Source organism: Conger conger, chromosome 15 (genome assembly GCF_963514075.1).
Source record: "Conger conger chromosome 15, fConCon1.1, whole genome shotgun sequence".
Taxonomy (NCBI): domain Eukaryota; kingdom Metazoa; phylum Chordata; class Actinopteri; order Anguilliformes; family Congridae; genus Conger; species Conger conger.
This window is the reverse complement of record NC_083774.1, coordinates 3,848,195-3,871,653: the sequence shown is the minus strand read 5'-3', so window position 1 is coordinate 3,871,653 and position 23,459 is coordinate 3,848,195. Positions and strand designations below refer to the sequence as shown.

The window sequence follows — 23,459 nt, the reverse complement described above, 5'->3', positions numbered from 1 at the left end:
GCTGGGAGGACGTGATGGCATTAAACAATCAGGAAAGGTCTGAATATGATCTGTTTACTTTTCGTGGGCATCCTGACAATAACAGAAATGGCACCATACACAATTATACAGCAATTGAAAAAAATTAATGAATAGAAATGTATAAAGTGAATAGGTTAACAGTCGCTCAGCATAGTAGTATACTGAATAATAGTTGGACTGTACTTGACACGGCTGTTGGGTGGGGCAGAAGCAGAGAACAGTTCTGAACTACTGAGTTCTGAGGAAAGCAGGTGCAGCAAATCAACCGACCTTTTCCGTCAAGGGTTCTATATTAAAAATAAAAATGAACATTTTGCAATAAGCTATACTTATTTTAAATTTTTTCAACGTCAATGTTCAGTGTGGCACACAAGACTACATCCTCCTTGTTTGTGTATAAATGTTGGAACTATTCAAAGCAAAACCGATGTTTCCTCCCGGAACATATTTGTGGTTGTACCAGTCAGAGACTTTTGAAACTGTTTTGTTCCAGTGAAGTCAGATGTGTCATGCCGGACCTTGCGGGCGACTGCGGTGGGTTTTAAGCGTTTACCTAACCGGTGTTAAATTGTTTGCTGACATTTCCGATATATCTGCGGGCTCATTTGCTTGAGATAAATCGTGCAAAACACGAGATTGGCTGGCTGTACGAGCTGTACATTTCATTGCAAAGCTAGCTGCTTCACGTTATGTAACGTTATGTAAATCGACTCACGAAAGCCAATGTGTCAGCTCCTATCACTGAGCTATGTTGTTCAGATTTAAGTAAAGAAACCACATTCATTTTTCTTATTGTATTTTACAACGTGCGCGTCCCCCTTGAACCAGCGATCTCGCTAGCAGGCGTCTGTTGTGGCTGCTGTCAAGCTTGCAGTAGATTTTGAGTTTGAACGATCAAGCTGGACTAAATTAGTGCTGGAAAGACAGTGACGCTTTCTCAGTGTTGCAGTTATCACGAGCAAGATGTATTTTATTAAACCTCAAATTCCTACAGTCTTGTATGAATCCCACCCCTTTTGTACTAAGAGTAAAGATGGTTTGGGAGGTGTATTGGACGTATGTCATGGGCACTGCCCAGTGCCCCACGCCATGTTCCCAGCATGCTTTGTTCTCAGTTAGTCTGTGGTCCAAGGTCCAACAAAAAGTTCTGTTGTGAACCGTCCAATAATTGGAATGAATCAATTCCAGCCCTGGTGACATCCACATTGCAGAATTGCAATGCAATGCATCCATGCAGCACAGGCAGGAACTTGTGTTGTTGTCAGAGAGCAACCCCAGTGGAAGGGACTCAAATACAATTCAAGTTCCATCTTTTGAAAAGTCATTTCACGCCTGCTATTGTCTGTGTTCTTTACTAGGTGCCTACATGGTATCCCTGGGTGCGTTTGAATGAGGGTGCAGGTGTGCAACAACAACAACACCACCACCACCACCACAGTCCCACGATGCTGCTAGCAGTAGCCCTCCGGTCCCCCTGTCTGCAGCGCGTGCGTCGCCCGGGAGGCAGAGCCTGGCTGCAATGCGCCCAGCCAGCCGGCCCACGCAGGGCGGACCTCTCCGCCAGCGCCCGCCGTCGAGCAGCGGGGGGCGGCGTGGCGCCCGTGTTCACCCGGGCCCCGGGGTTCGGGGAGCGGCTGGCGATCGTGGACTCGGGCGGGAGGCACAGCTACGGGGAGCTGTACGGCAGCAGCCGGGGCCTGGCGCGCCGCATGCGTGCGGCCTGCGGGCGGGACCTGCGCGGCCAGCGCGTCGCCTTCCTGTGCGGGAACGACGCCGCGTACGTGGCGGCGCAGTGGGCGGCCTGGATGTGCGGCGGCGTGGCCGTGCCCCTCTTCCGGAAGCACCCGCCCGCCGAGCTGGAGTACATCGTCAGCGACTCCCGCAGCGCCCTGCTGGTGGCCGGGCACGCGTACGCGGACGCCCTGGAGCCGCTCGCCCGGGGGCTGGGGCTGCCCTGGCTCCGGCTGCCCCCCGCCTCCGCCCTGGCCTCCCTGAGCACGGCGGGGGGCGAGCCCTCCGTCTCTGACGAGCCCTCCGTCTCCGAGTGGGCCGACCGGCCGGCCATGATCATCTACACCAGCGGGACCACCGGCCGGCCCAAGGGAGTCCTCAGCACTCACGCCAACCTGCAGGCCATGGTACGCGCAACCTGTACCTGTTCCAGCACCTTCTGTGGGGTTTCAATTACATTACATTACATTACATTACATTAATGGCATTTGGCAGACGATGTTATCCAGAGTGACGTACAATTGATTAGACTAAGCAGGAGACAATCCTCCCCTGGAGCAATGCAGGGTTAAGGGCCACGCTCAAGGGCCTAACGGCTGTGCGGATCTTATTGTGGCTACACCGGGATTAGAACCACCGACCTTGCATGTCCCTGGTCACGTACGTTAACCACTACGGCTACAGGCCACCCCCACATCCTATACCTGTTCGAGCACATTCTTTGGGGTTTCAACCTCAAACTCGCCGAACCTTGTTCACCCAGTACTTTGTTACACTGGTTTCATGCACATGGCTTTGTGCTCGGGAGCTTTTTAAATAAGTGCTTAACGATACTGAATTATATGTGAATTTCTGGAGTCATTATCGTGAGTATTTCATTATATGGACACAGTGGGTTTTGTGAATCTTCAGGTAAAAGTGACCTGCGTATCCAATGTTCCAAAGTTGGATCTCTCAATTAATTAATGAATTTTGGGGAGAAAGCACTACGTCAGGCCCCTGTATTCCTTTAAAGCCGTAGTTTTTTCACCTTTGCCCATTTCTGTTGTCTCCCGGTCTGAACCAGCTGAAACCGGTTTGATGTGTGACTTCTGTGCCTGTTTCTGTGAGTGTTTAATGAGAAGAAGGGTCAGAACAAAGCATTCTGTCATATCAAGTGTTTTAGTCTTGTAATGAGACTTAAAATCTTACTTTTTCCTGCTTGAGCAAAAGAAATTAGCAGGTCTTTAGTAAATTTTTGCTTGTGAAATTGTCTTAACCCATTGGCAAATCTTGAAGCTTGTTTCACCAATCTTTTTCTCTATCCAGCAAACAAAAATTAATTAGAATATAGAATTTTTTAGTATGCTGAAAAGTATGTACTTGCCTACTATTCAGTATACAAGTTACATACAAGTTGCATACTCAATAGTAGGCGAGTGAGCTGTTAACTCAGCCAGCCAGTCACTGCTGAATTAGCTACTTCCCATGATGCAGCAGGCGCCCACCAGCTGTCAGTCATCCTCGGTGAGCGAGTAGCCTTGCCTCTTGATTGACGCTTGTTTTTCCTGAAACCACTGTGTGTCCCGTGGGACTAAAATAGGCCCTGATTTGTGGGTTGCGTTGTTGGAGGCGGGGTGCGTGCCCTTCAACCGCGGTGCTCCTGGTGTGTGGCTGTGGGTAGCACGGCGACATCTCAGTCCGCCGTAGGTGGTGATTGGGGTTAAAAAAATAATAATAATACGTTTATACATGGTGTGCAGTAGTTTTTATTTTTTAAGGTAAATTCATTTAGTCTACTGACTCAGGTGCTGTTTGCTCAGCGCTTGTATGGAATGCTGATTGGCCTTTTCTACGTGAGGAATGTGCTTGAGTATAAAAGTGCGATGACTTTTTCCGTATTTTACATTTGTTCTCCCCCATGAGACTCAATTAGAACATCCCTATAGATGGGACTGGAGACCTGGGTCATGCTTTTAAAAGACAGGGTTGCTCAGGCCTTCTCCTGACATTTTCTCACACACCCACGCGTTTATCCATCCACTCACGCAGCCATGCAGCTGCAAACATGTTTTAAATAAACGTTTGTTTAATTTCCAACTCTGTTGTCTCCTCAGCTTCTTGTGTTATAGTAAATCAGGGAGTGGCTGTCACGCACAGACCTGATGATGATGTTTTTTTGAGGCAGGTTCTTACCCAGAGCTTGAGTCAGGATGTTGTCCACTGAAGGTGCAGCTGTGATTAAAATGGCCTCTGTGTTCCCCTGGCCTCAGATTGAGTGTCTGGTGTCGGAGTGGGGCTGGTCCGAGGACGACGTGATCCTCCACACCCTGCCACTCCACCACGTCCACGGCATCGTCAACAAGCTGATGTGTCCTCTCTGGGTGGGCGCCACCTGCCTGATGCTGCCGGAGTTTCACCCGCAGAAGGTAAATACCGCTACACCTGCAGAAGGTAAATACCGCTACACCTGCAGAAGGTAAATACCGCTACACCTGCAGAAGGTAAATACCGCTACACCCGCAGAAGGTAAATACCGCTATACCCGCAGAAGGTAAATACCCCTACACCTGTAGAAGGTAAATACCCCTATACCTGTAGAAGGTAAATACCCCTATACCTGTAGAAGGTAAATACCCCTACACCTGCAGAAGGTAAATACCCCTACACCTGCAGAAGGTAAATACCCTTACACCTGTAGAAGGTAAATAAGATACCGCTACACCTGCTCTCCTGCTTAGTCTAATCAGCTGTAAGTCGCTTTGGATAAAAGCGTCAGCTAAATAACTGTAATGTGATGACACCGTACTACATTGATAAACCCAACAGGCACAGTGTTATGCTGTGATTAACCCAACAGGCACTGTGAAGAACCCAACAGACCCGGTGTTACACTGTGATTAACCCAACAGACACCTTGTTACACTGTGATTAACCCAACAGACACCTTGTTACACTGTGATTAACCCAACAGCCACCTTGTTACACTGTGATTAACCCAACGGACATGGTGCCACACTGTGATTAACCCAACAGACCCAACACCCAATTAGCCCAACACCCAATTAGATCCAAATACACACCAGCATGCTCACTGTTTCTTTTTTTCCTATTTTCAAAGTTGGGCGACTTTCTTAAGTGATTCCCCTCGGCACCGTCTCTGATTTCGGGAAAATAAACTTGTCTGTAATTTTGTCAGGCCCTTAAAAAATGTCCTTGTTGTCATTACTCCTGTCGGAATAGCAGTCAGTCATAACACGCGCCAGTGAGCTCGTCTGGGGAAAGAAGAAAAGAAAAAAGAAAAGAAAAGAAAAACGGAAAAGCTTGTCCCCGGCCGAGAGGCACGCTGGGTGTTTGCTTGTTTTTCTGCGTCCCTGGCAATTAGCCCGTCCTTGAGCGGGCGCGGTGGGGCCCCTGGGGGCCCCTGCGGAGGGCGGAGGACCGGTGGAGTCGTGGCCAGGGCTCTGCCACTCCGCTCCGCTCCGTCTCCTCGGTTAGTTGTCGGCTGTTTGCGCTGGTCGTGGCGGGGCGACCCGGTGCCCTCCCCCCCTCCCCCCCCCCCCCCCCCCGCTCTACAGGCCCGGGGAGGGTGTGGTGGGGGTGCGATGGGGTCAGGCAGTGGTGCAGGTTAGATCTGAGACCCCCCCACCCCACCCCCTCCTCCCTCTGTCACCCACGGAGCCGGAGTCTCTTTGATGGATTGCCTTTTGTGGCTCCGTGTCTGACCGCGGCGTCTCGCTGTAAGGACTGCGGAATCACAGCGATCGATGGGCTGACACTGAGGGATGATGGTCGAGGTTTTGAGTGGGGGGGGGGGCTGGTGGGGGGAGAGGGTGGGCGGTCTGGGAGGATTTAAGTGGAATAGGGGGCGGGCGCTGGGTAGGGGGGGGGGATGATTGGGTCGGTTTGTTTGATTGACAGGTAAGAGTTGCAGAGGACACGTATATTTATCTTTTGGGTAATGGAAATGTTTTTTTTTCTTCACGATTTGTAAAACTTCCAATCAAATCCGCCTTTCGGAAAGAATGAGAAATGATTGTGATGGAGAATTCGCTTTCATCATCAAGGATATATTCAGCATTCATTTGTCAAACATGCAAAACAGCATTCAGATGTCTGGGCACTGTCTCGCTTGTTGTTCGGTTTAGAGAAAAAAGTTATACTTGGTTCAGGTAATGACAGGTTTTTTTGGTGGTTTCGGTTGGTGATTAATTGAATGAAACTGAACTGGTCACCCACACAAACACCTTATTTATTGTGCGTCCACCATTCCTGGGTGTGCTAATGTGCAGGTGTGCCTAATACTGCCTGTCGAATTCATTCAGTGTGTGTGAGGAGCTGAGGTGGGCTATCGTGCTAACGTGCTAACGGAGCAGTAATGAGCGTTTGCCCGGGGTAGATGGCCCATTGGCTGCTGGAGTGTTGAGTGAGTAGATGGTAGGGGGCTGCCGACAGTATGACCGCAGTGGGAGTGTTTGGGGGGGGTAGTGCGGGCGGGGGTCTTGGGCCTGTTTGAGATGCAGGGGGGGCTGCGGGGGCCAGATCTCTGAAGGACATAAATTGCCTTTTTCCCCGTCCTGGAAGCGCATGGGTGGGTTTGATAGACACAGCCCACAACACACACACACACACACACACAGTGCACACACACACACACACACACACACACACACACACACACACACACACACACACGCACACAACACACGCACACACACACACACACAACACACGCACACACACACACACACATACACACAGGCACACACACATACACACACACACACACACACATGCACACAACACACGCACACACACACATACACACAGGCACACACACATGCAGGCACACACACACACATACACACACACGCACGCACATACACACACACACACACACTGCACACAACACTTACAGTGCTGCTCTTTTATGGCCATCCTCTCTGCATTATGTTGCTTTACAGAGTTCGGCATTATCTGCACTGGAGTTAAGGCCACACTGAAGTGGTGCATCGCTCGGAGGACAGTAAAACTTACTTAAGTTCCTAAAGTTATGATCGGTACTCTTCTGAAAAATGGTCATCAGTTTTGTCAACGGGTTTGATTTGAAAATTATATCTATAACTGTTTTGGTGCTGTAATTTTATTGGTCTGTGACTTTTAGTAAAAAAGATGTATGTAGTGTATGTAACTTAGCACTGTGCTAGATTATGTGCACGCAGGTTTTGGGTTTGGTGTTTGGTAAAGGAGGAGAGACAGTGGACCAGCAGTGGCTGTGTCCCCCTGTAACACCTCCCAGCCCCTGACTGTGTGCTCTCTGTGCTGCCTGTTCCCTGTGCTGTGTTCCCTGTGCTCTGTGTTCCCTGTGCTCTGTGTTCCCTGTGCTGTGTTCCCTGTGCTCTGTGTTCCCTGTGCTGTGTTCCCTGTGCTCTGTGTTCCCTGTGCTGTGTTCCCTGTGCTCTGTGTTCCCTGTGCTCTGTGTTCCCTGTGCTGTGTTCCCTGTGCTCTGTGTTCCCTGTGCTGTGTTCCCTGTGCTGTGTTCCCTGTGCTGTGTTCCCTGTGCTGTGTTCCCTGTGCTGTGTTTGTGTCCACGGTGCCCTTGGGATGCAGCAGGACTGAGATGGTGGGGGTGGGGGTGGGGGGGTGCACATGTGAAGGGGGGGAGGAGGAGAGGTTGGGGTGGGGGCGGGGCTTGAGGGGACCGATGAGAAATGAGCAGCAGATAATGAGAGAGAGAGAGAGAGAGAGGTAGAGAGAGAGATAGAACGATAGAGTGGGAGAGATGGGGAGAGATGGGAAGAGACAGAGGGAGAAGTACTGATAAGAGGAGAGAGGCAGTGAAGCAAAAAATAATGAAATGGAGAGAGATTGTGTGTGTGTGTGTGTGTGTGTGTGTGTGTGTGTGTGTGTCAGCCTGTGCGTATGCGTGCGCAATGCCCCTGGTCATACGTTAAAAAGTATGTGTGAGAGAGAAATGAAGTGTGCGTGTGTGTGTGCGTTCATGCATGCATGTGTGTGCGTGTGTGTGCGTGCATGCGCGTGTGTGTGTGTGTGTGCATTAATGCGTGCATATATGTGTGTGTGTGTGTGCGCGCCTGCAGGTGTGTGTGTGTGTGTGTGTGTGTGCGTGCCTGCAGGTGTGTGTGTGTGTGTGTGTGTGTGTGTGTGTGTGTGCATTAATGCGTGCGTATATGTGTGTGTGTGTGTGTGTGTGTGTGTGTGTGTGTGTGCATTCATGTGTGCGTATATGTGTGTGTGTGCGTGCGTGCAGGTGTGTGTGTGTTGAGGAACAGAAGAAGGCCTAGGCTAAGTCTCTCTCCCATGGGTGGGAGTGAAGGAGAGCCTGTCGCTCACCTTCAGTTAATTCCCTCTTTTCTCCCCGAGCGAGAGTGAGAGAGCACTGACGCGTGCAGCTGCTGTGTGTGAGAGAGTGTGTGTGTGTGTGTGAGTGTGTGTGTGTGAGTGTGTGTGTGTGAGTGTGAGTGTGTGTGTGAGTGTGTGTGTGAGTGTGTGTGTGAGTGTGTGAGTGAGTGAGTGAGTGAGTGAGTGAGTGAGTGAGTGAGTGAGTGAGTGAGTGAGTGAGTGAGTGAGTGAGTGAGTGAGTGAGTGAGTGAGCGAGCGAGCGAGCGAGCGTGTGTATGTGTGAGTGTGTGAGTGTGAGTGTGTGTGTGTGTGAGTGTGTGCTCATCTTCACTTGATCCCCTCTCTGACTGGGGGAGGCGGCAGGCTCCTCCATCACAAACGCTCAAAGAACACATTTGTCAAATCGGCAAAAAAAAAAAAAAAAAAGCTTTGAAACAGTGTGGAATTAAAGCGAGGCTCCTGCTCTGCCTGACCCCAATATAACATCTGTGTGACTCTGTCTGAGGCGCTTTTTCAGCCGACACACGCCTGACATTTACAGCTCTTGAGGGGTTTACCCTGTATTAGAACACCAGAAGAGTTGACCGTGGAGATGACAGTGTTTACCCCAGGCTACACGTCCCTCCTCGTTTGCTTAGTAGACTGCGGATTAATCTACAAGGCCCAAGTCCTTCTCTGTGTGGTATCCCTGGCACTTTAAACTGTCCTTCCCTCTCGGACAGGGGTGACAAACTCCGGTCCTGGAGGGCCGCAGTGTCTGCTGATTTTTGGTGTTTCAGCAAGAGAGCTTAATTTCATAGCCTTTCATTGGGTAAAGAGTCTACACACCTTGTTCTCAAGGCCTTAATTGGCTACTGATTGAAAGGAAACAACATTGGGGCGACGTTGGTGTGTCGAAGTGTCCCTGGGCAAGACACCTAACGCCCAATTGCTCCTGACGAGATGGTTGGTGCCTTGCATGGCAGCCAATCCCCATTGGTGTGTGAGTGTAAGTGTGAGTGTGAGTGTGAGTGTGTGAATGTGAATGGGTGAATGAGAAGCATCAATTGTACAGCGCTTTGGCTAAAGGCGCTACATAAATGCCAACCAAACCACAAATACCAGCAGACACTGCGGCCCTCCAGGGCTGGAGTTTGTTACTCCTGCTCTAGGGTCTTTCAGCGCCCTTGTCCCTGGTTATGGGTATGCACTTTGCACTTTGTTGTACGTCTCTCTAGATAAGAGCATCTTCAAAATGGTTTAATGTAATAACACGCAGGTCTCTGTGGCTCTGTGAGATGTGGTTTTTCATGGCTCCTCTGAGAGAGAGAGAGAGAGAGACAGCGGGAGAGAGAGGGGGAAGAGCAGGAGAGCAGGCCCTCGGCCCTCTCAGTGAAAGAGGACATGTGTCTGGTGCCAGCGCTGGTGTTGGGGACAGGAGTGACATTTACAAACACAACCCAGAGCAGAGCAGCACCATGCCCTCTGGAGGACCGAGAGCAGGGCCAGGACTTCTGCTTCATTCTCTCTCTCTCTCTCTCTCTCTCTCTCTCTCTCTCTCTCTCTCTCTCTCTCTCTCTCTCTCTCTCCCTCCCTCCCTCCCAGGTGTGGGAGTACCTGCTTGGCTCCCAGGCTCCGCGGGTGAACGTGTTCATGGCCGTCCCCACCGTCTACTCCAAACTGATCCAGCACTACGAGCAACACTTCACCCAGCCGGCCACGCGGGACTCCGTCAGAGCCGTCTGCTCAGAGAACATCAGGTACCGCGCCCCATTGCATGCTGGGTGCGACCTCCCATTCGTCACCTTGCTCGTCACGTGGAATGCTGTGATTGGATCAGGTGCGGTCTCGGGCACAGGCAGTCCATACGTCCAGACTTGCTTGTCTTGGGTTGTAACCGCTGGCATCCATCGACCCACAGTTCAGAATGTTCATCAAAGTCTTGGGCACAACTCAAATTTTTTTATTTTTTTATTTATTTATTCCCTTTTCCCTTTTTCTCCCAATTTGGTAGCCGGTTGTGCCCTGTCGAATCCAATCAGTGTTAGCTGGGGGATACACCGCCCACACCCCGTCCCTCGGCGGCCCGAAGGAGAGCGACACGCCTTCTTCAAGCCGTCTCGTCTCGTGCTCGTGACCGTGATTCCGAGGCGCCCGGGGTGCTGTTGTGCTCCCTGCCCAAGTCCCTCCCTCTGGAGCAGCGAGTCAACTCTGCCGCTCCACGAGAGCCAGCCAGACTCAGCTTTTGGCAGGACCGATTTGTTTTAATAAAGATTTGGTCTTACACATTTATTTCTTTATTTTCTGTATCATGGTGTCAATAGAAAAGAACAAATTCCTGATTTCCAAGCATTAATTTTCCAAAAAATGTTTAATGTTTCAGATATTTTGTTGTGTTTGGTTAAATACAATAACACATAAATTAATGGGCCACTTTCCGGATTAAAAAATTTGATCGAGGCTGTCTGGGATTACCTGGAGAGCCAGAAGCAAGGAAGACAGCCAAAGTCAGCAGTACTGTGGTTCTCCAGTATGTCTGGAACCTAGCAGCTGATTTTCTTACAAAACTGCAGGACAGTGTACCCAAGAGAACTGCCGGTTTAAAGGTGAAGGGTGGTCACAACAAATATTGATTGGATTTAAACTGCTTTTTTTAGTTGTCTTTTTTTTATATTCAGAAAATTTTCATTTCATTATTTTGAAAGCATATTTGCTTAATGCCTTTTTTTTTTTTACATGTGCCTAAGATTTTTGGACAGTACTGTATCATGGTGTCATTCTAAATTTGGCATTTAGCTGTAAAGTTTTTGTGGAACCTGTGCATGAACATATAAAAGATGACGGCTTTCGGTAAATCCGAGGAAAGATTTGCCTAAATAAAATGAGAAACTGGTTTCTCATATCTAAAATATGTAAAATATCTAAAACATGAGATCCTGAGGAAGTCGGTTTGAGCTCTGCAATATGCCCAGTGTTCCATCAGCTCTGTATTACAGAGTAGGACTATATGCACTCTACTGGAGAATTAACAGTGGAAATATTACTGTCTACTGACAGGGGTTGAAGCCCCTGTCTGTTTGGGCCCAGTTTGGCCCTCTGTTGAGGCTTCTGTGTGTTTTGGCCTCTGTGTGTTTGGCCCCTGTGTGTTTGGCCCCTGTGTGTTTGGCCCCTGTGTTGAGGCCCCTGTGTGTTGAGGCCCCTGTGTTGGGCCCCTCCAGGCTGATGGTGTCGGGCTCCTCCGCTCTGCCCCAGCCCACTCTGGAGCGCTGGCGTGAGATCACGGGGCACACCCTGCTGGAGCGCTACGGCATGACGGAGATTGGCATGGCGCTGTCCAACCCGCTGAAGGGCCCGCGCGTGCCAGGTACCGCCCGCCCCGCACCATTCTGTCTGTATGTCTGTCTGTCTGTCCTACAGGTACCCGCCCCGCCCCCCCCGGCAGGGCATCCTGAAAATGTGCACCAGAGGCTTAATACGCTGCAATTCCTCCGGTGACGACTGGGGTTTGCGAGCTTCAGGGGGAATGTCAATCCCTGGACCCCTGTACCGCCCATTACATTACATTACATTACATTACATTAATGGCATTTGGCAGACGCTCTTATCCAGAGCGACGTACAGTTGATTAGGCTAAGCAGGAGACAATCCTCCCCTTGAGCAATGCAGGGTTAAGGGCCTCGCTCAAGGGCCCAACGGCTGTGCGGATCTTATTGTGGCTACACCGGGATTAGAACCACCAACCTTTTGGGTTTCAGTCATGTACCTTAACCGCTACGCTACAGGCCTCCCCCGTCCGTCCGTCCGTCCGTCCATCTGTCCAATCAGTGAGCTCATATCTCATCCCAGCACTCCCCGTATGCAGAACACCCTGTGTGTTTGTTTGTGAGGGTTTGACAAGAGCGTGGTAATTAGGAGGCATGGCCGGGGTTTTGTTGCAGCCCTTCAGGGGAGTATTGATCCAGCGACTCAGCTGGAGGCATCGGTGTCATTGATTTTGTGGGAGGGAGAAAGACGCTGATTCTGGGCCTGAAAACGAGTGGGCTTCTGTTCGTAACGACGCTGGTTCTGTTCGTAACAACGCTGGTTCTGTTCGTGACGACGCTGGTTCTGTTCGTAACGACGCTGGTTCTGTTCGTAACGACGCTGGTTCTGTTCATAACGACGCTGGTTCTGTTCGTGACGACACTGGTTCTGTTTGTAACGACGCCGGTTCTGTTCGTAACGACGCTGGGTTTGTGCCAGATTGGGTCAGATTGTGTGCGCTGGTTCTGCGCTGTGTGATGATACCTGGTTCCACCAGAACTTCAGTTTCTGTAGCAGTTTTTATTTTGTGGTCGTCAGCAGATCAGTAGCGGGTGATGTGTGTGTCGGGGAGGGGGGTGTTCATAGGGACAGTATGCACTCATACGCATGGGTGTATTTTTTATTTTATGTTGTCCAGTCAGATAGGTATCCAAATTTAAAGGACGTGCCTGATATAAAATCTCCCGCAAGATGCCCTGGGTGTCTTCAGTGTGGAAATGAGATTTGGACGGGCACGGAGTGTTGTTCCCGGTTTTTTCTGCATAGGGAATTCCGAGGCGGTTTCCTTGGCTGAATCTTGGCGCTGGGTGGTGATCGGCACAGTCCTCCAGGAGAGGCACTACAGAAGAAGAACGCGGAGCTACAGCAGCCAGCCGTCAGACGTCGCTGGCCGTTCGCTGTGTTTTCGGAGCAGAAATAACGTTTGCGAGGAGGAGCAGGTGTGAAGGCATCGGCTGTTACTGGCTGTTAAAAGCGGGCTATAATTCACATTACTAACCAGACGCGGTAAAGTCCATCACATGATCCGGATTAACGTTCCGCCACTGCCTCTTTCTCAGCTAGGGGAAAAAAAGCCCCGTTGTCTTTCCAGAAAAATCTGATTACATTACGTTACATTATTGGCATTTTGGCAGACGCTCTTATCCAGAGCGACATACAGTTGATTAGACTAAGCAGGAGACAATCCTCCCCTGGAGCAATGCAGGGTTAAGAGCCTTGCTTCAAGGGCCTTGCTCAAGGGCCCAACGGCTGTGCGGATGTTATTATGGCTACACCGGGATTCTAACCACCGACCTTGCGGGTCACAGTCATTTACCTTAACCACTACAGGCCGCCCTGATTATTGTTTGTGTCGGCATCTCTGGGTCTTCCAGGAAAGCCTGGAATGGCGGTCCCCCTGTTAGCGCTGGGTCCTCTCTTCCCGTGACGGGTTGTGCCGACGCTGCCTCTCCGCGTGCGGCGTTTTGATTGTTATACACACCGCTTTCACTGTACCTGTCACTGCGCGTGACTTTACACAACGCTGCTATCGCACCTGTCTGTTCTCCTGGCTGCAGGCGCGATGGCGCAGACATCTGTCACTCCGTGGGCCGTGAGTGCGTAAGTATCTGACGGTGTGCTTGTCAAGTACCTGAGACACGCCGCCTCCCTCTCTGCCGTCGGGATCCACGTCTTTTTTACCTTTAACGGCACGCGTGCACGCTCTCCTCTGGGCCGGAGTGACACGCCGTGGCCTTATAGACAGGCTAGGGAATGAAATTAAGAAAGTTTTATCTGTGGCTGGTCTGTCTGTTGACTCCACCGGCACGTAACCAGTCATCACTTGGCCCCTGTTCTGTCCTAAATCTGGAGATTTCTTGTAAAAGTGTGAAATTGGCTGGTGAATTTTTTGTCTCTGTATATGAGGCATGGCTTCATGGACCTTCATGGGCAGAAGGTTAGCCCCCTGTCTGTAGTCTTCAGTAGTCTTCACCCCTGGTCCTGGAGAGCCGCAGGGTGTGCTGGCTTTTGTTGTTACTCAGCACTTAATTGATCACGTAAAGCAGTTAATTACACAGTTAACTCACCTCACCTGGTTTCTTGGGTCTGAATTGGTTGCTGATATTTGGGCAACCCTGTGGCTCTCCAAGACCAGGAGAGAGGACCACTGGTATAGGCCATGCATGGACCTCCATGGGCAGTAGGGCTTGCCATCTGGTGATGGAACGCATTTGAGCCCAGTTAAAACGTGTTAAGGGATTAGATCCAGAGAAGGGATTAGATCCAGAGAAGGGATTAGATCCAGAGAAGGGATTAGATCCAGAGACGCCTGGGTTTCTGGGGGGGCACATTGTGAGTCACGTGCAGTCTTCGGCCGTGTGTTGTTTACACTCGATGAGCTGAACTATTGAGAGAAATTGATCTTCTTTCTTTTTTGGGCAGGGTCGGGGGGGAGGGGGCCTTCAAAGCAGCGATCCAATGTCTGTGGCTTACCGCCATCGAAGCTGCGCTGGGTTTGGCGGCTGTGCGTTGGACAGAGTTGACGATCGGTGGCGTTTACAGGGACGAGCTCGGCTGTATCGACTTTCGCTCCGCTGCGTGTGAGCTGTGACCCGTGGGACCGGGCGAGGCGGCGTCTCGGATTAAAGTCGGTTAAAACAGATCGATATCCCCGCGCGACTCACCGTGTACCGGGTCTCTCTCCAGCCTGTTCAAACGGCCGTCATTAAAATATACCACGCTGCAACAACAGCGCCATCTGTTTTTCTCATATCCGGGCAAAAACGACATATTTACAGCTCGCTCTAATCTCTGTGTCATGCTACTTTTTCTTATATGAGGGAATGGAATGAGAAGCCAAAGAATCTAGAAACGGTGAAGTTTAGCCACCTGACATGTAAACGAGTTGCCAAGGGGAATGACTGGGGCTTCACTGTGTACGTCCATCTGTCCGTCCGCCTGCCTGTCTGTTTGCCTGCCTGTCTGTCTGCGTGCCTGCCTGTCTGTCTGTGTGCCTATCGCGTAGTGGTTAAGGTTAAGGTACATGACTGGGACCCGCAGTCGGTGGTTCGATCCCCGGCATAGCCACAATAAGATCCGCACAGCCTTTTGGCCCTTGAGCAAGGCCCTTAACCCTGCCCTGCTCCGGGGGAGGATTGTCTCCTGCTTAGTCTAATCAACTGTACATTGCTCTGGATAAGAGCGCCTGCCAGATGGCATTGATGTAATGTAATGCCTGTCTGTCTGCCTGCCTGCTTGTGTATTGTTATTGGCTCAACCTCTACCACAATGTGTCTTTACCTTTTTGTCTTCACCTTCACTAATCTCTGTTTGTGTGTGTGTACGTGTGTGTGCGTGCGTGTGTGCAAGCATGCCTGTGTGTATGTGCTTTCATGTGCGTTTGTGTGGGTTTGTGTGGCTTTGTGTGGAGCGTGCGTGTGGGCATGGAGAATGCGTGAGTGTTTGAGAGTCAGCGCATATTACTTCCCCCACCCCCAGGCTCCAGGGGGCGCTGTCAGTTCTGTAGCAGTACCGCTCCTGGGCACACCCCACGGCGAAAAGTCTCTGAATAATTGATGAAGCCTGTGGGGGGGGGGGGAGGCGCTCTGCCCTGCCTGGCTCGGCTCGTTAAGGGCGTTGGCATGGCGGCGCTGCTTTAATTAGGGCCTCAGACTCGTTACTGCTGGGGACCCACCTCAGGGCCTGCTGCATTCCACCAGTCTTACACACACACACACACACACACACACACACACACATACACACACATACACACGCACACGCACACGCACACGCACTCGCACACGCACACGCACACACACACACACAGACACACACACACGCTCACGCACACGCACACGCACACGCACTCGCACACGCACACGCACACACACACACACGCACGCGCACGCGCACACACACACAGACACACACACACACTCACACACACACACACACATACGTACACGCACACACACACACACACATACATACATACATACATACATACATACATACACACATACACACATACATACATATATACACACACATACACACGCATACATACATACATACATATATACACATACACACACACACATACATACATACATCTATACACATACACACATACACACACATACATACATACATACACATATACACACATACACATACACAGACAAACACACACACACACTCACACACACCTACACACACACACAAACACACACGCGCACACACACACATACATACATACACACATACACATACACATACACATACATACAAACACACACACTCACACACACACACAAACACACACACTCACACACACCTACACACACACATACGCCCACACCTTAACAGTTTCTGCCCACAGAACTGCTGCTCACTAGATGTTTCTTGTTTTTCTGCAAATGTGTGACTGTGTGTGAAAATTCCAGGAAATCAGCAGCTTCTGAGATGCTCAAACATTCTGGCACCAACAATCATTACACGATCAAAGTCACTTGGAACACACATTTCCCCCCATTCTGATGGTTGATGTGAACATTGACTGATTGCTCCTGACCCGTATCTACATGATCGTATGCATTGCACTGCTGCCACGCGATTGGCTGATTAGATAATAAAGTGCTCAGTGAGTGCACACTCTCACATGTGCACACACACAGGTACACACACCTGAACACACACACACACACTCAGTTGCAGGTATTAGTGCTCTTGCTGACACTGCATCAGGGTTGCTCAGGGAGCTCTGAGGTGTTCTTTGTGCTGTTGTGGAAATGGCCGCTGTCGCTGGGCTGCTGCTGCTGCTTAGTTTCTCAGAGCTGATGTTGACAGAGTATCATTTCATTAGTTATTTTTAGCCTGTCACTCAACAACCGGCACAGTGGTGTTTCTACCAGAAGATTTCATTTTCCATATGGCTTGTGAATATTTACCCCCGGGTGTGTGTGTGTGTGTGTGTGTGTGTGTGTGTGTGTGTGTGTGTGTGTGTGTGTGTGTGTGTGTGTGTGTGTGTGTGTGTGTGTGTGTGTGTGTGTGTGTGTGTGTGTGTGTGTGTGTGTGCGGGCGGGCGGGCGGGCATGCACGCGTGTGTGTGTGTGTGTGTGTGTGTGTGTGTGTGTGCGGGCGGGCGGGCGGGCATGCACGCGTGTGTGTGTGTGTGTGTGTGTGCGTGCGTGCGTGCGTGCGTGCGTGCGTGCGTGCGTGCGCGGGCGGGCGGGCGCGCACGTGTGTGTGTGTGTGTGTGTGTTCAGGTGTGTGTGTGCACGTCTGTCTGCCTATGTGCGTGTGTTAGACTACATGTCTGTGTGTGTCTGCCTGCCTACCTGCCTGTATATGTGTGTGTCTGTGTGTCTGTGTGTCTGTGTGTATGTGTATGTGTGTGTGTGTGTGTGTGTGTGTATGTGTATGTGTATGTGAGTGTGTCTGTGTCTGTGTGTGTGTATGTGTGTATGTGTATGTGTGTCTGTGTGTGTGTGTGTGTGTGTGTGTGTGTGTGTGTGTGTGTGTGTCTGTGAGGCTGCACTAAAGCTCTAATTCTACCCCAGTCTCTCCTGCAGCAGATGAAACGGTACGGTCTGTGATCAGCGTGTGCTTGTGACACCCTTTATTCCTGGCGGTGACACCTCTCCTGTCTCTGTGTTCCCCCTTTATTCTTCCCCCGGCCCGTGTCTTTGAATTGTCGCTCACTCTCAGTTCCCCCCGAACACGCGGTGACGTGAATGTCACAGGCGTCAGAACCTCTCCGCTTTCCTGCAGAGAGACCGCACCAGCTCAAATTACGAGTGGAGTTCGGGGAACTGCATTCTGCCGTCTGCTCTGGCGTTACGACTGCTTGTCTGTGGCTGAAGATGCAACGACGGTAATCGCGGAACGAGGAAGGATGTTTCGCCCCGAGAGAGGCGATCTCTCTGTCCACTGGTGCAGGCGTAGGTTGGGCAAGCAATCAGAATAAAGTTGCTCAGGGAAATTCCGCAGTGACTGACGTTACAACTGCGGAGTGGTAAAGCCCAATACAGCTACATAATAGAGACTGATAAGAGTTATTAACACCTGAAGGTTAGAAAGGTATATGTCACAATCTTATCTATCTGTATTGGGCTTCACCACCCAAATATCCAGCAGTTGTAACGTCAGTGACTGTGGAATTACCCCTCGAGTACCCGACACCTTGCTTCAGCCTTGGTCCCTGACACTCGCCTTGGTCCCTGACACTCCTCTTAGCGTTCGGTGTACAGCACTTTGGATAAAGGTGCTATATAAAGCCAACCATTTACCATTTACCATTTAGCGTTCGGTGGGTCTCCTGGCGTCCGAGTGAGGCGCGGACAGAACGCAGTTGAAATGCGTGCGGCTAAAGAGTGAGGGTGTGTGTTTGCATTCCAGTCCTGAGAGCGTGTTATCCTGAAACACATTGGGCACAGTCTCGTATAATGGCGTAGCGTCAGTATTGGCTATGAGCGTACCCTGTGTCTGCTCCAGCGAGATGTGGGAAGGCTGAACTTATCTTCGGTCTCATTACTACACCGAACGTGTTTTTACAGTCTATAAACATTTCAGGATTGTAGATGCAGCACTGTTATAGAGGTAGGAATTCATTTCAGACATCATTTTTGGCACTAGCCGTGTAAACAAATTAATTAAATTTAATGAGGATGGCTGTGTATGCCTACGGCAGGGGTCAGCAACCCTGGTCCTGGAGAGCCACAAGGTGTGCTAGCTTTTGTTGTTACTCTTAATTGATCAATTAAAGCAGTCGATTACTCAGTTAACTGGCCTCACCTGGTTTCTTGGGTATGAATTAGTTGCTGGTATTAAGGCGAAAACAAAAACCAGCCCTCCCTGCGGCTCTCCAGGACCAGGGTTGCCGACCCCTGGCCTATGGGAACCTAAAAGGCATCTAGGCATGGGTTGACCAGTGAAGTGCTGCCCAACACAACACCGCTTTGCTGACCTCATAGCTTTACACACAGAGACACATCAGACACGCTAAAACAGCGTCCACCAGGCTCATTATTACCCAGTGTGCGAGGTCTTAGGAGCCCCTGAATGTCTGACTTACCAAATTAATCACGCTCTTCTCCTCACTTTCATGTGCAGTTAGTCAGAAGGAGAATTTATCTTTTGTAGAGATTGCGATGGCGAGTATAAATGAGGCGTTTTGGTCGACAGATTTTCTTCCCATAAGTTGGAGTTCTGCTCAGCGAATTGACTCAGTTGTTGAGAGTCTTCGACTGATGGGCATTTAGGGTGAGTGAGTCAGGCCGGTGAAGGAGGGCTTTATTATGAATCGTCTTTAGTCGAGAGGCCATCGGCCTGTGAAATGACAAACCCTGCCTATCAGGGGAGCAGCGTCACAGTGGCCTTCCGGCTGTGCTGGTTACACTCTGCTCTCCGTGGGCCTGACGCAGCCACTGCTACGGTTAATGTGCGACTCAGTGACTCAGTGGACCTGTCTTTCTACTGAGTGTTGAAATGTTTTAATTATTATACAGAAATGTGATATATAACCATGTATATAAATAATTGTGTGCAGAGTATGTTGGTGTGTGCGTGTGCGCGCCCACGTGCGGTGTGTGTTCCAGGTGTTTTGTGTGTGCGTGTTTCGGTTTTGTATGTGTGTCTGAAAAGGCGTTTAATCTGTGTGCGTCACCCACTCAGGTGCAGTGGGCAAACCTCTTCCTGGGGTGGAGGTGCGCATCGTTACCAGCACCACCTGCTCCGTCATCGCCGAGGGCAACAGCAGGGAGACTCAGGTAGCTGGGACAACAATGCATTTCTCTCAGCGTACAGTCGCAACATTTGCCCTTAGTTTTTATACATTCAATGTTTTAATGTTATTTTCAAGAATTTATGGTATGAATTTGCTGTCAGTGTTTCATTAAAAGTGAGCACAGCACAGTGGAACCAGCCATTTTATAACACTGAGTGTGTGGAACCAGCCATTTTATAACACTGAGTGTGTGGAACCAGCCATTTTATAACACTGAGTGTGTGGAACCAGCCATTTTATAACACTGAGTGTGTGGAACCAGCCATTTTATAACACTGAGTGTGTGGAACCAGCCATTTTATAACACTGAGTGCGTGGAACCAGCCATTTTATAACACTGAGTGTGTGGAACCAGCCATTTTATAACACTGAGTGTGTGGAACCAGCCATTTTATAACACTGAGTGTGTGGAACCAGCCATTTTATAACACTGAGTGTGTGGAACCAGCCGTTTTATAACACTGAGTGTGTGGAACCAGCCATTTTATAAGACTGAATGTATTTGTGTGATGTCTTTGGGCTCAAGGTGCAAGCGGGCATGGAGGGGATGGAGGGTGAGCTGCTGGTTCGCGGGCCCTCAGTCTTTAAGGAGTACTGGAACAGACCGCAGGAGACCCGGGACTCTTTCACTGCGGACGGCTGGTTCAAAACAGGTCGAGTCTTACTGCTGCACATTAACCCCACAGACGGAATAATCACCACACACTTTACACAGCACTTACAGGCCTGACCGCAAACCCGATTAACATCGGCCACTCTGTTTACTCTTCATTCCTCTCTGCTCCAGTATTGATCTCATTTTCCAGCACGTTGAACATCAATCATAATTATGTCTGTTCTTATGAGGAAGTTATGCTGTGGATCAGACTTGGGTGAAATACGTCATTATCGTTTTGGTTTCAAATACTTTTCTACGCGTTGCTGAGCTCGTCTGCTTTATTGGAACCTATGAAATACTCTCAAAAAGTGCAAAAAGCTACAAAGTGTTTTGCAAGAGGGGCGGACGCTTTGACCGCAGTGCTGACCGTGACTACCGTCTCCGACAGCAGTGAAAAGCATGATGACAAGTTAATTGAGCTCAGCTTACAAACATTTAATCAATCAGTTTCACCTCCAGTTCCCCCTGGTAACAAACCGCTCCACTTTCCAATAGACATACACCCAAGGAAGTCAAAACAAAACCAGAAATATGTACTAAATATACCAGCATACAGAACATTACAGATTGTGTAACATCAGGCTTTCTCCATTCATGCGTCACGCATTGTGTGTGGTCACAGAACATGTTTTCACTGAGCCGAGGCGTATGGGTCCATTTCTATGGTTCAACTTCAAAATGAACTTCAGTTGCACACAGGAGGGGGCAGAGATCCCATGTGTAGTGTTGAGAATCTGCCATCTTGGGCCCAGCTGGTGCAGATTAATGCTATGAACGTCTGTAGGTCATCTGCTCAAAGTAAATAAATACATCTCTTACAAAATTGAAAACTTGTAATGAATTCCAAAAGCGTTAGAGACAGCATTTGAGAAAAGTTGTAGGTGAGAGGGAGAGCGAGGAGAGAGGGAGAGGGAGAGAAGGGGAGGCAGGGGAGAGAGAGGGAGAGAGAGAGAAGGGGAGGCAGGGGAGAGAGTGTCTGTGCTGGATGAGTGTGTATCTGTGAGAGAGAGGAGGGAGAGGGGTAGAGAGAGAGGGAGAGAGAGAGAGGAGAGAAGGAAAGAGAGAGGGAGGGAGAGAGAGAGGAGAGACAGAGGCAGTGAGACAGGGAGGGGGGAGGGGGGCAGAGTGGGTTTAATTGGCTCTAAGGGGGGGGGGGGGTGGTACAGTGTTCCTGCACGCCTGTGTCACACTCCATTACACGCACAGTCCACATAATGAGAGCGAGCGCAATCAGCTCCCAGCAGACACACTCCCCAGGCACGAGCACGCCCCACCCACCCCCCTGTCTCCCCCGGCAACGCTTCTGCCCCCGCCCCGTCTCCCCCGGCAACGCTCCTGCCCCCGCCCCGTCTCCCCCGGCAACGCTCCTGCCCCCGCCCCTGTCTCCCCCGGCAACGCTCCTGCCCCCGCCCCCCCCCCAGGCAACGCTCCTGCCCCCCGTCCCTCAATCTACCACAGCACTCCACTCAGCCCCCTCAGGTACTGAGGTCCTGCGCTGTACTGTACTGTGATTCAGAAGAGAGAACTTAGTACACTGAGAAATGATATTTCAGTAACACTCCCAGAAAACACATCGGCAAAAATGTATTTCCCAAACTCATCGAGCCGCGTCGTTCTGCGTGGGTCTGCTTCATTTCGGAGGCGGAATGTTTTAGGCTGGAGAGGAGAGGAGCATTGTGGGCTCTTGGAGGAGCTAGTCCGCCCTCTCCCCGTGTGTTAATTTGTCTTCTCCGGCTCGTCCTGAGCTGTGGAGATAGGAGGCAGCGCTCCTGCGCCGCCCGCGGATCGATGCGGGCCCCGGCCCTGGGCTTTTAATTGCTTAAGTGCTGCCGCGCGCGGTGACTGGCACTCCCGTGGACGACCTGTCACTCCCTCCTGAGTGCTCACTTTGTGTGCCTCCGCTCTCGTTTGTTACCATCGATTTTCCCCTTCCTGCATTTCTTTCTCTCCTCCTCGTTCTCTTTCTTCGGTGGGTCCCGCCGCTCGGTCCCTGGTGCGGATTACCGAGGGGGGGAGACGGGGAAGGGAGTCCGTGACGCTGGAGCCGCAACGGTCCAAGATGGCCGACATGACGGCGGCGATTGTCCTGAGTTAGTAGTTCCCTCTTTCGCACGGTGTCAGCCAGTCTTACTGTCAGCCTCTGAGGGCGATGGAGGGCATTTTGCTGGCTCCAAATTTTGGGGGAATTTAGAGGAGAAATTAATGCTGCTGTCCATTCAGTTTCCACACTCATGGTTTTATGCTGTGTGTGTGTGTGTTGATGTGTGGTGTGTGATGTACTGTGTGTGTTGATGTACAGTGTGTGTTGAATGGTGTGTGTTGATGTACAGTGTGTGGTGTGTGTTGTACTGTGTGTGTTGATGTACAGTGTGTGTTGAATGGTGTGTGTTGATGTACAGTGTGTGGTGTGTGTTGTACTGTGTGTGTTGATGTACAGTGTGTGTTGAACGGTGTGTTTTTATATACGGTGTGTGTTGATGTAGGGTGACCTGTTGTTGCACAGGCCAGTCAAACGAGCCGGTCATGAGGTGGCAAGAGACTGCACATGAGAAATATCAAATACGATGTTTTATTTTCTACATAATTACACAGGAGAAATATGACGTACTCCTCTGCTCTGCTGATTGTTGTGCTTCACTCATAATTCTGACAAACTGCTTTTAACTTCTTACTGCTTCACTTTGTTTTGTTTATGATATTTAGAAGACATGGTGTCACATACAGGTGACATATGATTACATATGATTTGGCATAAGGTTCGGGAACCCCACTGTTAGCATGATTGTATGAGCATTTTTGTGGTGTCGGTCACCGGTATGGCCGAGAGCCAGGAGGCGGTGGCAGGGGTTCAATGCCATCGTTTCCCCGGCCTGCATAACAGCGGGTGTGTTTTGAAAGCTGTCGTTTCAGATATTGCTTTGGCAGTTTCAGACCTGTGCTTATGATAAACTGACTCCGTCCATGAACTCATTCTGCGATTACTCATTATTGGGGTCTCGCCCTCATTAGGACACCCTCATTACAGATGCCGGTCTGTAATACTCACAGAGTGGTCCGCCATGACGGACAGACTGTACCAGGATCAGTTACGGGGTCTAACCGTTTCAGCGTTTCGTCGTTCAGTCCCGTCTCGATCATTATGGGCGGCCTGTAGCG

At 50.3% G+C, this 23,459-nt stretch overlaps 1 protein-coding gene across 1 annotated transcript in view; it reads left to right on the top strand.

Annotated features, from left to right (window-relative positions):
* The first annotated feature begins 458 nt into the window (after positions 1 to 458).
* The window catches only part of acsf3 (acyl-CoA synthetase family member 3), a 40,901-nt gene continuing 17,900 nt past the window's right edge, over positions 459 to 23,459 (top strand). The window contains 7 exon segments of the mRNA XM_061222148.1: positions 459 to 555; positions 1,380 to 2,159; positions 4,005 to 4,160; positions 9,679 to 9,833; positions 11,292 to 11,437; positions 19,534 to 19,628; positions 20,172 to 20,298. Coding sequence (XP_061078132.1) covers positions 1,467 to 2,159; positions 4,005 to 4,160; positions 9,679 to 9,833; positions 11,292 to 11,437; positions 19,534 to 19,628; positions 20,172 to 20,298 — 1,372 coding nt within the window. The 5' untranslated portion in view covers positions 459 to 555; positions 1,380 to 1,466.